Raw genomic sequence first — 16,262 nt, forward strand, 5'->3', positions numbered from 1 at the left:
CCTCCTGCTGTCACCACACAGCATGTTTGGTTAATGATGATTATGATTATTTTTACAGAGAAAGCATAAGCAAAGGTTTAAGTTCAAAGAATTTATTTCTCCCACCCTGCCCCCAATGTCCAAAGACTAACCATAGGTCATACTGACACGTTTCCTTAAAATTAAGAAGTTACATTGATGTGGGGATAGGGTGCTGTAACAACCAAATACACAATTTGTTTTAACCATTTAGTTTAACAGCAGCTTGCAATTTGACAGTCACTTTTACTACAATGAACTAATAATAAAGACCAATTTGAACTTCCAGACCAATTTGTAAAGTAGTATTTGGAGCAATTTACAATCACAAGCCTACCAGACCACTCAATATCAACCATGATATTTAGGAAGAATATTCTCAATTATGTGTCCCTTTCCTTTAAGGTCAGAATAGCTCTTGCAGACATATCACTTAAGCATGGATTGTTTTAATTAATCATGGCTAAGCATTATGTCTGAATACCTAAAATCATCATTAAGGATTGGCAGGATGTGAAACCATGGTTTGAAGTCGGTTTGCAAACTACAGTTGGCATTAACCATAGTTAAGCATCACATCTGCACTGAGCAAGCCACAGTTAAAGCAGTTTGTTTATCCATCTGCTTGCAAGGAAACAGCAGGTCTCTCACTGGTGTCTTCTCGAACACAAACTGTCAAGGGGCAGGATTTGCCTTGGAAAGCTAAGCCATGGTGTCACTGTGCATTTGAAATCTTAACCAGGATTAAGGCACTGAAACATGGTTAGTACTAACCATAGTTAAGTGTTATGTCTGTCAGACTCTCAGGAACAAACACAATACACTTTTAAACTGAATGGACGGCAATATTTTAGTCATCTTTCTACAACAGCTTGTGATGTTTTAAACTCATGCTTGTTGTTCTCATTACTAATTAAGCATTTGCACAATACATAGCACATAGGCAAATAGATGTTGGAAGTTTTCTGAGGACCTTTAAAGGTATACACAGGTGATTCTTTTAGGCATATTTTGATAGAGACATGGAGGTTGGTAGAATGCAGTAAATTATGTGATGCCATGTTATTTGCATCAGCTACTCTTCGGCTAGTGAGTTAGAAAATGTTTAGCAATCTACTGTGGTTTAAATACAGATGAAGAAGTACAATATGACTCACTTTTGCAGATTCAAGCCTGAATATTCACGAGCAAGGTAATATGTAAATAATGAACAAATACTTAACTGATCAAGATAAATTGTTCAAAAGCATGATTTATATGCCGGGGTGTACCAACCATCCTTATATAGTGTGTTTGACCAATAGAACCAAACCTAAAACCAAACCTAAAATTGATATGGTCCACAGACGATTTAAATTAAAAAGCCAAAGGGCATGCTCACAATCTATTCAGTTAAGGCATAACAAACCTGTCTTAAATGAGCCCAAGTATGCACTCTTGCTAGAACAAAATAGGTCCACCTAACTGCAATCTTTGTAAAAAAAATAAAATGCCAGCAACTAGAGGACACTTGGCAATCCCCCCCAGAGGAACACAAAATACCTTCTTTCCACCTCCACCTTAAGGGCTGCACTCTGTGAAGGGCACAAAACTGAGCTGTGCAATGTGTTTGCCTATTCTCTCTTTCTATCAGAGGATACAAAAGAAAATATAATGGTGTCCTATATGTGGTGAAAAACTAGACACATTAATTCAGTTATTTTTGTTTTCATATAGTACCTCGTACTTTGAAACATACATTCAGGCAAGCTACACTATAATCATTAAGAGGCACTTCCAATGGCTTGAGAATAACTAGTGTCCAACAAAGACATTCTACATTACATCCAAGATAAAAATAATTGTGAATGTTTTCCTTTAAATAACAGTTGACTATATTTCCAGTTCATGGGAACTACTGTCAAGCTGCAGTGCATCTTCATGTTAAGTCCTTAAACCTCAATGCAACACGTCTGAGAACAGGTTCCAGCATGCAGATTATCTTTACAGATTGTGTTCTGTAAAGCAGGGAAAGAAACTCTTACTCAGGGATATATGTATAATGTCCTTTGCTAGGGTGGGACTACGTGTACACAAGATAGATTGTCAGGACTAAGTGCCAGCAACACCAATTACAAATTGGGAGGTATTTGCAGTACCAACTGGACATACCTCTTTCTTTCCCCTGACCTTAAAATCTCCAGGTGATCAGCACTATCAAAGCTGGCAGCACCAACCATCCAGTTGGTAGGGAGACTATCATGAGCAGCATGTGTATAGCCTACTGCTGTGTGTGAAAGCCTCTGGATTAGGGCACTAGCGTTTAATATTCCACTAACACACATGAATAAAATCCATTACTAAGAAGACTGATAGCATTTTGTGTTACTTTGTCCTACACTTTTAAGGGTGCATCTACACTGACAATGAAAAAGACTTTTTATAATTATTGTTTGGATTTAAAATAAAATAAAATCAGGCCCCAGCCCTAAAAATACTTAGGCACATCTAAGATGTAGTTGAAATTAAGACAATGTTAAGCCTACTTTAAGTGATCAAATCAATTCTGTTTCAGTTCTGAAAACAGTCAATGTGAAGGCCTTCACAACACAGCAGCACAAATGGCAATCACATATAATAAACAGGCTTTAGGTTTGTACTATTTTATACAAAGGCAAACAAGACAAAAAACAGAGCAGAGTCATTCTGTTCAGGAGTACAAAAAATGTAAGGCTACTATTTTAATGTAAAAATTTTCATATAAAAAATAAATGTACACAGAGCCTAGATTTTGAACAAGGGTTGTTGAACTTAGTGGACAATTCCTCCTTTGCATACCCCCGGCAATTGTCCCATAAGCAAGACAAATACATGTACAGTCACCCAGCAGTTAAATGCACTTCTTTAAAAAATCAAGTTAGGGACTTGGTCCAACACTTTTAAATGAAGGAAGGGGTTGATGACTGCCCACCTCATTGCCAGCAACAGGAGATACCATAAAAGCAAAGGGAATTGTATACAAATCTGAACAGCAAATAACTACCTGCTTTTCAAGCCTATTTTATGAGTTGGGTCAAGACTCTATTGAAATGTATAGATAGTAGATTATGTATAAATTCATGGAACATTAGAAGCTCTCTCCAAAGCATAACAAGATACTGTGGGAGGATAACCTAAGTAAATGCAATTTTTCAATGTTGATGAATACAGTTTGTAAGAAGAGCTGATGTGGTAACTAAATAATATTCATAAAAGAGAGATTAAAATCCAAAACAAGTGTACAATTCAACTGAAGCAGCAAAAGCTCCAGGTCATGTTACTTCACCTTGATTATAACTATGCTCCAAAATGACTGATAATCCAACATTTTTTGGAAACATAGCAACTTGCTGCTAGTAGGACATTGTTACAGAAATATTGTAAAAATATTACATAACATGTAAACAGAAACAATGTTGTAGATGCATGCTTCAACAAGAAAATTAGGAATAAGGTTTTCCCACTGATCTTGCAGAAGAAATTTTTCCACTCACAGAATAGGTTTTTCTATTAATAGGAAGTGCTTCCATTCATGAAATGCAAAGTTTGGATCAGGTACACCAATCTTTAGGACAATAGCCTGATTCTATGTATGGGTTACTCAGGAGAAATCATCATCAACTCTGTGGGGCTTTCTCTCAGGTAAGTATACATAAGATTTCAGTATTACATTCATACAGTGTGGTTAACAGCAGAGTGAATCTTTAAATGACAGAGCAGGAAAAGGGCCTTACTTGTTCCAGCTGGAATGTACAACAGATATCTAGGATACACTGGAGAAATTGCTCAAGAGAATCTTAATCTTTTGGTAGCATCTTTATGTTTCAATATTTTTTCAAAATTAGAAGCATATTAATATATAAAGCTATATAGAGTTCTATTTTCAAAAAAGGAACAGCTTTATGAGTTTGGCTGTGCCACTTAATCTAATTTGCTATTAAAATTTAGAAAGAATATCTAAAACTAAGTTGACAAAAATAAGTGTAGCAGCATTAAAAATTGTTTTTGGCACAGCACATTTTTTAAAATGAAAAGTTAAGGCCCACAGGATAGGGATACGTTCTAAGTATGCACAGTACCATTTAGGAAAGGTTCATTGAAAATTTAGGGTGCCACTTTTGAAGTTCTCATTACTGGACCCAGTACCTGTTTATATTTAGCTTGAATTTTAGATCAAGTATCTAAATTCACACATTGCAATTAAAATTCATAAGCTATACAAAGTATTGCACCATGCTGATGTTGCTAGAATGTGTAGTGGGGTAGATTAATTAGCACGGACATTCATAGTTTGTTTAGTTTTAAGTATCTTGCCTAATGAACCATACAGCTAAGTAGGGGAGGGGGGGACCCATTCTAAGACAGGATTATCAGTACTGATTTTTAAGCACACAGCTTAACTTTTTAAATAGTGATTTCTATTGTTTAAGACATCATACACTTTAAGACATCATACCTTTCAACTGGAAAGTTGTCCTGTTCAATGTAAAATGAAACATGGGGCAATGGTTCTGTTTGTCCCACCAGGGGTCTCACTATACACCAATAAGAACAACAGTTGATTGCAACAGCAATATCCACATTCAGTGTGGGATCCTAAGCACTGGTAAAAACCCCTCTACAGCCAGCTGTGTTCTTTACAGACTTTAGTAGAACAGCTTTGTCAGACTGTCTTTTCTTCTCTAGGTAGTAGTATTAGGGTATGCTGCAGTTGCTAAGTGGGCTTCTGTTTTTCTTGGTCCTCTGCTTGTTTGGCCTAAGGTTGATGACATCACCACCATTAAGCAAGTTAGAATTCTGGCCAGAATGACTTCCACCTGCTGTGTTGAAAACACCTGCACAAAATTAAAAACACACATAAAAAGAGAATTGTGTATGTGTGTAAATATACCATCTTTGAAGTATAACACAATGCACAGAGAGATTAAGGTATAATTGTTTTTATGGTTGATTGTTAGGTACCTTGAACATTTGGAGGCAGGGACTATACATATTTTAAGATAAATGGGGGGGGACGACCTTTAGCGAAAGCCTTTACTAATGCACAATTAATCTTAGCTTGCCATTATAAAAATGTTTATATCCACTTCTTGATCAGATAATGACTCAATAAATGAAAGTTCTGAAGCCAGTTTAAGTAAACAGATGCCACTGACAAGTTAAATTCAGTACAGAGCTTAAACCAAAGTAAATGGACATTGGTGTTCAGAGACACTCATCACTTGGCAACTAAACAAGCACAGCAGAGACGTAAAACCCAAACAAATCTAACTTTTGGACACAAAAAGTGGCAAAGCAAAAAAACAACAACAAAAAAAGAAAAAAAATTTTGATTTTAAAAAGTGGGGGGAGAGTCAAATTGACTGTGAAATGCTTTAAGGGTGTTCTATGTACTGAACTACTGAAGGGTTCAGTGTATCTGTACAAAAGACATAGTTTACAAAGCTCTTTTCATTAGATGCCAGATATTTTTAAAAACAGTCGACCTCTTGTACATCTTCACAGCATAATTACCTCTAATGGTAACTATGTCTTTTGAAATCTTTGACAGTATGTGGGGAAACGTGCATTATCCATTCTTTGCACGACCTCTGTACAAAATTTTAAGAAGAGTGGCAACAAGGCCTCGTTAGCATCATTAGTGCCAAAGAAAGGCAATCCAGCATAGTCATCATGGCCAAAGAAGCCTATTTTTCAGAAGGATAGTAGTGCATACAGTATATCCTACAATGATTTGGCAAGTTAGTGTTTTACTTCTATTTCTGTTGAAACACAAAGGAAAGAGGACAGGCATCCAAGTTAACAGTGCACTTTTATCTACAGACAATAATGTCTGGCTTAACTTATTGCTGCATACATACCAATTTTGTTACTACTTGTGTGCACTACTTCTGGATCTTCAATTGTTTGTTGCTTGAGTCTTTGAAGGTATTTCTCAGCCAAGTATCTAAAAACTGCAGTACACAAATAGAGTGCTTACCAAAACAATAAAATATACACAAATACTTAACCTCAATTTAAGAATGCCACTCAGTGCAACTAGTCCATGCCCAGTTTTTAAGTTATAAGAACATTAGAGAGATCCCATTCCCCACTACTAGGAACAGTAGAGAAATCCAACTGCACTACTGCTGCAGTGTGTCTTGGAGGATGAGATACATATTGCAATTGAAGCAGATACGTAATGACCTAGGCAGTGACACAGGAAACCCTCTTGTGGCCTGTGTAATGGAATGCATGAGGGGCCCCCTGCTGCACTCCATTATCATGTGGGGACTTGGTGCTGGCCCCTCTGCGTTACCCCCAGCCTTGACACCTCCTCTTTCGTCGCCTCCTGTCACTGCTGCCACCATTGATGGCACCATCCCCACTGCCTTCTCTGCCGCCTCCTTCTCTCTCCACTGCCTGCCACTGTTCCCTCTAAGGCATGCACACACATGTTATTTGATGTCCACTCAGTCAATTTTAGATCCTGCTCAGGTTTAATCAGGAAGACCCCACACTGAATCCACGTGTGGACACACTGCCTGGATACTGCTGCCCAGAACAAAACTCATTCCGCACACAGATGAAAAAAGTTAGAGAGAATACTGCTGCCTGCCAGTCATTTCATGCTGGCTGCTGCTGCTGGCAACTAGGTGGATGGATTGCTTCTTCTCTTGCTTATGTGAGAGAGGGAACAACCAACCCACCCGCTCTCCCACAGGAGCCAGCCTGAGGTGGGCAGCGGATGTGGCAAGGCAAACCAAGGCAGGGGGTGGCGCAGAGTGGCCAGCACTGGGGCCCCACATGATAGAGGGGAATGGGGGCAGCTCCTCAAGAGTAGGCAGCTCGTGTTCTTTGGCCGCATATGCCCAATTACAGCTCCATCCCTGGATCTAGCATACCATTTTTCAAGGACTGACACAAGTCCTTGAAGGCAATATTTCTTGATTAACAATATTATTCACCAAGTACAACATGTTCTCAACTGTTTGACACCTGGCATGTTTAAAACAATTATATACAAAACCTGTTAATTATATATGCTTAATGTGCATGCATGCTCGAGCTCTCTGTGCCACTCCGTGACACTGAAGCTAACCTGAGCTTTGATGTGTCAGTTGAGAAGGTACATTGAGCCCTAAGTGAGGTTAACACAAGCAATGGGTTTCTTTGACTTTGTTTGATGATAGCACAACATAGGAAGTTAAAGGCTGCTTAAAATTTTGAAAGCAGCATGAGATTTCTCCCAAATAAGCTTACTGAAACACGCAGTTAGATCAGCATAAACACCGTAGCTATAACTTTAGCAGCTACTGCCATACAGTAATTAAGAAATAATCTTAATGTAATGAACATTTATAGAAACATGCATAACACTGATAGAAACATGTAGATGTGTTCAGTTCTTCTTGCCATCATGATCAGCTAGAACAGGAGTTCCCAACAAGGGGTACTAGTACTCCTAGGTATACTTGAAGGGCTCCCAAGGGTACTCAGAACCCTGTTGCCTTCCCATGCTGCAGCCACTTTATTTGCTCTCCATCTGAGGATCACTGGCTTGAAGCCTATACATCCTCAGCAATATGTGCACTGCAGAAGGGGAGGGTGAAGACCTCCCTCCTCTGCTCCTGAATGGCTGGCTACACTGGGCATGTGCTGAAACTCAGCATATCCCTCCCCTCAGCCTGACTGACAAGCTTCAGAAAATCGGCACTCAGTACTCCCACTGAAATCAATGGGACAAGTAAACTTGTCCCATTAATTTCAGCCAGAGTTCTCAACATAGGAAGTTGCCATATACCAAATCAGACACTGGGTCCACCTAGCTCAGTATTGTCTACACAGACCAGCAAAGGCTTCTCCAAGGTAGCAGGCAGGAGTATCTCTCGGCCCTATCCTGGAGATGCCAGGGAGGGAACTTGGAACCTTCTGCATGCAAGCATACAGGTGCTCTTCCCAGAGCGGCTCCATCCTCTAAGGGTACTTTCTTACAGTGCTCACATGTAGTCCCCTATTCAAATGTAAACCAGAGTGGACCCTGCTTAGCAAAAGGGACAATTCATGCTTGCTACCACAAGACCAGCTTGTGGTAACTTAGTCTGGATGTAAGCCAGTGACTGGAGTAGCCTGTTTCAGAACTGTAATTTAAATTTGTGTGCATGCGCGCACACACACACACACACACACACACACGATCTCCATGGGATACCCAAGCTTAAGGCTTGCAACCAATGGAGTTAGAAACCCCTGAATGAGCACATCATTGCCACCAGACTCAAATCCATTCATCCTTTAACCCATCTTTTTGGAATGTAAGACGCAGCTTGAGAAGTTGCTTTTACTAGGGTCCAGTTGCTTTACTGAAACAGGATTGCACCACTTCAGACGGAGGTGGAGATCCACATGACTGAATGCTTCTCCATACAATAAACTCTAAAGTTATCTGCTCAAAGGAAACTAGATGTTAGAGATAAGGGCTCTAGTGTGCACAGGTTTACTATCTCAGTGATATGATAGTAGCTCTGGGAAATAAAAACTGAACCAAACAAAAACGCTAGGAATATTTAAGATTGACTGACACATCTGGATAGGCTTAAACTCTATGTTGACATCCCTTACCTTCTGTTACATTTAAGTCCTCTTTTACAGATGATCGATAGAATCTTAATTTTAGCTTTTTTGCCAATGCTTCTGCTTCTTCACTGTTTACCAAGGAGGGGAAAAAGCTTGTTACAGACACACCAGTATTTTTCAATAGACAGAATCCCTTTAGACCGAATCAAGTTAATCACCTACATAAAAGTAGATTAGATTATTAAAAGTTAACTATGTGCAAAGATAGTGGAATGACGGTGCTGAAGACAATGGGGTAGTGTGAAAATTACTTGCTACAAGGACCGCAGAGGTAAGGGAACTAAAATGGATGGTGGCCTTAAAGCAGTAACAGATTATTAAAAAAAAATTACAAGCAGAGTTTTCGTGAAATACATATATGCAAATTATATAATATATGCAAATTAGAAAACCCACACACCTTTTGAGAAATATTCAAAACTATACCAATTCTTTTTATGCAAACAGAAGACAAACACACTACTTGTACATACTGAATTCGGTTTGTACATACCAAACCAAGTTAGATTATATCCCTTTTGATGAATCTCATGAAGTTGTAACACACTATTTAGAATCAAGTCACAATTATTTCAGTGGAACTTCCAGTCAGACTACACCTGACAGTGCCAGGCCCATACTTTGACATGTGGGCCTGCCCCACTCATATGCTGAATGATAATAGGGATGAGATTTAAATAAAAATTTCCCCCAGTTGACTCTTGTCTAGGTCAGGCTCACTTCATGTATTGACAAAAACTATCTTGGTGGAAAAGATCCTGAAGAAAAAAAGCTGCAGATGGGGAAGAGGTTCTGCTCTTCTTGCCTATGTGCCTCTTCTGCATTTTCAATTACACCTCTTCACATCCTTCTTTATACTCTCCTTGATTATTGGCGAGATTTAGGAACATAGGAAGCTGTCATATACTGAGTCAGACCATTGGTCCATCTAGCTCAGTATTGTCTTCACAGAGTGGCAGTGGCTTCTCCAAGGTTGCAGGCAGGAATCTCTCTCAGCCCTATCTTGGAGAAGCCAGGGAGGGAATGTGAAACCTTCTGCTCTTCCCAGAGCAGCTTCATCCCAAGGGGAATATCTTACACTTCTAGTCTCCCATTCATATGCAACCAGGGTGGACCCTGCTTAGCTAAGGGGACAAGTCATGCTTGCTATCACAAGACCAGCTCTCCTCCTTGTGTTTAAAGACATAGGTCTGCCCTAGTCACATGTAGTTTTGCCCTCACTTACATGTAGGACATTCAGGATTGGGGCAAAGTTATCTCAAACAATGTATATAGTACAGAAATGCAGCATCTATTATCCAAAGTATGACGTGTGTCCAAGTATCAGGGTGAATGCATGCCTTCTTTTAAAGTTGAGTAATCATAAGTGACTATTATAGTCACTTCAGTGCTCAGAAAAACAATTCTGTAAGAATATAATGGCAATGCCTACTTCTTTATACAAGAATCATCCAGGAGGTCAATCTTATTCTGAACAAGCACTGTAGGAATGTCTCCAACTTCAGATACTACTTTCTCCTTCCAGATAGGGATTGCTTCAAAAGACTCTCTGTCGGTGGTGGAAAACACAAGAACACAAGCCTGGGCTCCTAAAAACAAAACAAAACACAATAATAGTTTTTGATAACACAAGTTAACTACATTACACAAAATGTATTAAGTATTTGGAATAGGCCTCAGTTTCATTCCAGTAGACCAAATAGTTTCTAGGTGGCTTGTCGGGTTTAGAAGAGTTCAGAAGCTAAAGCTACAATTCTATGCAGACTTACCTGGGAATAAGCCCACAGAGTTCATGGGACTTACTTTTGAATAAACATGAACAGGATCAAGCAGAAAGTCATTTTTTACTGGTAGTTTTCAAGGTACTCATTCTGACATTTATGGAGACATCCCCACTGAGAAAGAAGAAGATGACTACTTGTTTGCTGCTCATGTTTATTACCAGGCACTTTGACTCTAAAACCCTGTAAGCTTCAAGTGCCTTTATAGCTTATGTTCAGAAGAGGATTCACAGAGTGCATTATTTGTTTTGGAAGGTTATTCACCATCTGGTGAGAAGGCTGCAACATTTTGTGTTGATTTTAAACCCTCAGCAACAGCCTTTGACTCTCAAACACAACTCTAATGTGTTCTATGTCAGAGTGCTCAAAGGCAGATTTACACACCCAGGTTTGGATATTTCCTGGTCATCATATTTGTTTATTCTATGAAATTATTATAAGGAGCATTAAAAAAAAAATACAACATCTCAAAACCCACAGAAACCAATTACACTTTGAACACCATAATGCAACCACCACGTTCTTCTATCTGTTGCAGAGTCCATCTTTCACATTTTCACTGTGAATAGAGAATGAATCTGAACTTCCCCCTCCCCATGTTGAATTCATAGCAAGATGACTTCCAAGCCTTACAGACAATTCAGGCCTTATCACTGCACAAAGGGGTCTTGGCTTTAAGAATCAATGCTTAATTTGTTTATACTGCAGTTTAAAGGGAAACATGTAATGAGCGCCTTATCAGGATTCCAAGGCTTGAAAGAGAACAATAAGAATCAGCATCTGGCATTATAAGAGCTGGCTACTCGTGACATTCTATCCAGCACACACCGCTAACAGTGAATGAAAGGTAATTTTATACTGGTAAGTGTGATACCTGAATTCTGAGAAGTCACTCCTGTACTGTGAGCAATAAGAAACCTTGTGTACTTAATGTAACCTTATATCCTATGCCTTTGCAGAAGTTCTATCTAAGCTGGAGAACTGATAGTGGTTGTAAGAAATATCTGCAAAGTCACACTTAAAAGAGGCATGCTAGTGCATTTGCTCTCATTTTGCTAAGAACATCAGTCATTAAAATGCTATTATATGCATTTAAGCAATGTGGCAAAGTCTGTAATGTTAAAGGCAGGATCAGAACCCAACTAAAGAAAAATATGGAGAGAAGAAATGTGCAACCATTTAAAGTCCAAGAAAGGCAGCAAGGTTAGAGACTACATATTAGTCCGCTCATTGGTTACATTTTACTGCACCTGTGGGTTAACGAGCAAGGTTGGAAAAGAGTTGCCCTGGAACTCCCTGAAGTGATAAACCCTTTGGAGGCTTATGCATCCAGACATTTCTGGGAGATTTTCCCACAGTGACAATTGGCTACATATATATGCCTTAGTCTCCTTTTGGAATGAGGAGATGGCACAGGCCTCAATACGATTGCTCCCAGTTGCCCTCAGCCAACTTGCAGAGCCCATGTTTATTCTTCTCATTATTCCAATGAGTTAAGAGCAATGAAGCATGAAGGCTGACAGAAATCTTGAAACAAATCTGAAGAGCTAGACTCCATAATGGGATCTACTCTGTAGTGGCAATGGTAGCACAGTGAAGAAATCTTACGTCTTCACCAATAGTGCATCAGCCCAGTGCTAGCCAGTTAACCTGTCCGGGTGCTTAAAGATTTATTACATATAAACCCATGAACTCAGGTACAACCTCAGCATCAATTTATATTGCATTTTCCCAATAAAATTGCTCAATCTACTCCAATATGGACACCATTTCAGCAGTCTGAAGTGAAGGTTTCCGGTATCCAGTAGGGATGTCCACAGAACTTAGTTCCGTGCACTCCCAGGGTTTTTATTTTTATTTTTTAAGGGCAGGGGAGGTGCTGCCTAGCTGCCAGGCCCTGCCCCACTGCATTTCCCTCGCCGGCACTCTCACAAAATGTGGGCGTGCGAGGCTGCAGCTTACCTCCCTGCAGCCCCGGTCAGCATTGCAATGCAAATGGCCGACATGTGTGCACACAGCACGCACACACGCGCCGACCATTTGCACTGCAATGTTGACCGGAGCTGCAGAGAGGCACACTGCAACCCCACAAGCCCGCTTTTTGCGAGAGTGCTGGCGGGGTGAAAGGAGAGGGATGGGGCCTGGCAGGTAGGCAGTGCCTCCCCTGCCCCTTAAAGACCCTCCCCCTCCCAACTGACTCAAATGCTGGTTGATGGAACTAGGGATGTGCATGGAACCACGGAGGCGTGGTCTGGCACTGAGGGGAGTGTGGCTTTAAGGGCGGGGGGGTAGTACTTAACCCACCCACCCCCGCTGCTCTTCCCCCCCCGGTGCTGGACTTTTCTAAAATGTTCTTGGGGTGGCAGAGTTCCTCCCTGCTGCCCCTGCCCCCGTCGTCGTCTCCTGAGAATACAAGCAGTAGAAGCTGGCGCCACACATGCGCCCGTCATCGTTGCCGGCACGCGCGCCGCATACATCACAATGACGTATGCGTGACGGGCGCATACGTGGCGCCAGCTTCTACTGCTTGTATTCTCAGGAGACAATGATGGGGGCAGGGGTGGCAGGGAGGAACTCTGCCGCCTCAAAAACGTTTTAGCAAAGTCTAGCGCCGGAGGGGGAAGAGCAGCGGCGGCGGCGGGGGGAGTACTACCCCCCTGCCCTTAAAGCCACACTCCCCACCCCGCCCGAATTCTGGACCGGTCCGGAGGTCTCTTGCATGGCCCTGGACCGGTCCATGCACACCCCTAGATGGAACCGGATTGGCGCTCCTAGAATGGAGCGCAGAATGGTTCCGTGCACATCCCTAGTATCCAGTGCAGCACCTGGTCCTGCTGTGATGATAACTTTCAGTTTGTACAATCTGAGAATGTAAACAGGTTGCTTGGAGTGATGTGGCCTACCACCTGTGCTCTGGACTCTTGCCCATCCCAGCTAATTAAAGCTGTCAGAAGAGAGTTGGGTCCTTGGGTCTCAGAGGTGGTTAGAGCCTCCTTGAAACAGGAAGTGATCCCATCCTCCTTAAAGAAGGCAGCAGCACAACCATTCCTAAAGAAGACATATTTAAACCCAACCAATTCTAAAAACTATTGGCCACATCAATAAAACATACATTTTATTGATTTATTGAATATTCCAATAAGAAAAATTCTTTCCAGAGAAAGCTTTGAGGTTTTTCAGTATAACAATGAAAGCATAGGAGGTGTCTTTATTGATTCTTCCCCCACATAAACCATGTACACCACTCTGGGCTCCTTGGAGGAAAAGCAGGATATAAATGTCATAAAATAAATAAATTACTTGGCTACTTGAAAATATTTAAATAAGTTCTGGCCAAGTGGATTTTTTATTTTCAGAGCTCCAATTTTTAGATCAATGGTTTCTAAAACATGTAGTATTAAAGATCAGTGTACTAATTTATTTGTTCTTTGCAATCCACATTTCCTTGCCTCACAACTAATATGCAGAGGAAAAAGCTTGAAAGGCTTCTGAAATAAAATGCAACTGCCACACTTGTTCTCTATGGTGAGACTCCAACAAAGGTATATACACTCATAAGGCAAAAGCTATGCATGTAGCAGGGGGTTTCTTGCTTTCCAGTAACTTGTACGGTTGCTATTTGTTGGTTTAACATTTAAAATCATTCAGTACATAATGAAAGCTTCAAACAAGTGTCCAGGTCTTTGGGATTTGTCTCTGTTAGTTTTGATGTTGCCTTAGAGCCCACCTGAATGTGCAGTATTCAACAGTTTAAAAGCCACTTAGCTAAACATTTGTTGCTTTTAGCATTCAAATTTGTAGGGGAAAACACCTCAGTTTGTCCATTAACCATTACTGCTGACACAGAAGGGATATTCCTAGGTAGAACCCCCACATTACCATCATGAAAAGCCAGTACTGTCTTCAGGTGGGGGGTGGGCTGAAAAGTAAACATTCTTAGAGCAAATTATTCTAGGTCATTTTGTTTTTGGAAATCTATGCCAATTTTTTAATTCAAAATTCTACGGACTTCAACTCAACAAATACCCTTTATTCCACACCCCTAAAACGCAGCCTCTGTAGATAAGCCAGAATTTGTTCTAAGTAGAATTCTTCCCCTCTCCAAGAAAACCTATTTAAACAATTTTATTATGTCAGCAGTTTCATAGTGGGAGGCCACGAAGAACCAATTAGTCATTCCAAGCATCAAGTGTGAACAAGGTAACAATATCAACACTGGAAAAACAGTCAAATGTTAGGACCGTCAACATGAAGGTCACAAAAAAATAATTGTATGGTGTTAACTCCACAGAGAAACTATAATATCTATCCCAATTAGATTAGGTTTATCATGTGGAGAGATTCCATGCCAGCACCACACATTCCTGCACAGAAACTCTCACAGAACACATTCCTGGAACAGAAACTCTCAAAGAAATGAACCAGTTAGCATGGTAAGCAAACTACAACCATGATGGCCCCATGGCAAGCCACTGCCACCACGCTGCAGCAGCAGGAAGCTGTGTGGAACAGAGTGGGAGCTGGTACAGACTTGTTCTCCTCACTTTTAAAGATGCTGGAGCTCTGCTTCGAATCTGTGCACAAATCAAGATATGTGCACTTTCCTACAGCTTGGTCAGGGACAACGATATGTTAATTCTACATGTGGTACACATTTTTCAATGGTTTTCCAACAGCCAAAATTATTTGAATTGAAGTTTTGACGAGGGGGGGGAGATCTATTGATCTTTTTCAATTTAATGCAGGTTAAATGTTATATTCAAGAAGAGTTGTTTTGGTAAGAACTAATCTGCCTACTTTCATTTCACTATAATCTTAATTGAAAATTACAATCCTCACAAGTTAGTCCACTTCTGCCTTTAACACTCACACGTCTGCAATCTTGAACTGGGGTGGATGACATCATCACAAATGCCACTGAGTTGTCCCCATGTGTCCCTACACCTGTAGCAAATTTGGTTCAAATCAGTTAGGCAGTTCACAAGTAAGTCCACTTGAGCCTCAAAGATTCAAGGATCCTCCAGCTTGAATCGGGGTGGATGACATCACCACAAACTATGCCGTTGAGGTGTTCCTACGTGTCCCTAAAGTGGTAGCAAATTTGGTTCAAATCAGTTAGGCAATTCTCAAGTTAGCCTACTTGCACCTCAAATGTTTACGTGTCTGCCATCTTGAATCGGGGTGGATTACATCATAATGAACGACACCCTTGAGGTGTCCCTATGTGTCCCGAAAACTGTATCCAATTTGGTTCATATTGGTCCAGGCATTGCAAAGTTGACAGGGACACACACGGAGACAGGTGATCTAATAAGCTTACTTTCCTTAAGTAAAGTAGGCTAACAAACACACAAACCCCATAGAAATGTTAAAATACTCATTAATTAGTATTCACATAATAATTTTAGCATGCCCAAAGAGCTATGCATTACAGAAAGAACAATGGTGCAGGTATCGTAAGCTGCCCCATTTTATCAATTCATTATTTTACTAGTTGATTTTATATAACAATGAACTTTTAGAAATGGAAAATATTCTGTGGAAAACCTTCAGCCCCACATCACAGTATGTATACCAGGCATCCCCAAACTGCAGCCCTCCAGATGTTGCTGAACTACAACTCCCAGCATCCCTAGACACAATTTTTTGTGGCTGGGTATGCTGGAAGTTGTAGTTCAGCAACATCTGGAGGGCTGCAGTTTGGGGATGCCTGATGTATACTAATAATTCTACTTACCTCTGTAATAAGCTTTAGTAATTGCATCAAATTCTTCTTGTCCTGCTGTGTCCCATAGCATCAGTCGAACATCTTCATCATGGATTCTA

The 16,262-nt window shown here is 40.5% G+C and overlaps 1 protein-coding gene across 3 annotated transcripts in view; it reads right to left on the bottom strand.

Annotated features, from left to right (window-relative positions):
- Positions 1-76: 76 nt before the first annotated feature.
- RAB23 (RAB23, member RAS oncogene family) overlaps positions 77-16,262 on the bottom strand; it is a 57,579-nt gene continuing 41,393 nt past the window's right edge. For all 3 annotated transcript variants that reach the window (XM_053286495.1, XM_053286494.1, XM_053286493.1), the window contains exons 3-7: positions 16,174-16,259; positions 10,088-10,244; positions 8,641-8,723; positions 5,898-5,990; positions 77-4,871 (exon numbers count right to left, since the gene is read on the bottom strand). In XM_053286495.1, coding sequence (XP_053142470.1) covers positions 4,732-4,871; positions 5,898-5,990; positions 8,641-8,723; positions 10,088-10,244; positions 16,174-16,259 — 559 coding nt within the window. In that variant the 3' untranslated portion in view covers positions 77-4,731. The remainder of the gene's footprint in view (positions 4,872-5,897; positions 5,991-8,640; positions 8,724-10,087; positions 10,245-16,173; positions 16,260-16,262) is intronic.

This window comes from Hemicordylus capensis, chromosome 1 (genome assembly GCF_027244095.1).
Source record: "Hemicordylus capensis ecotype Gifberg chromosome 1, rHemCap1.1.pri, whole genome shotgun sequence".
In the NCBI taxonomy this organism is placed as follows: Eukaryota; Metazoa; Chordata; class Lepidosauria; order Squamata; family Cordylidae; genus Hemicordylus; species Hemicordylus capensis.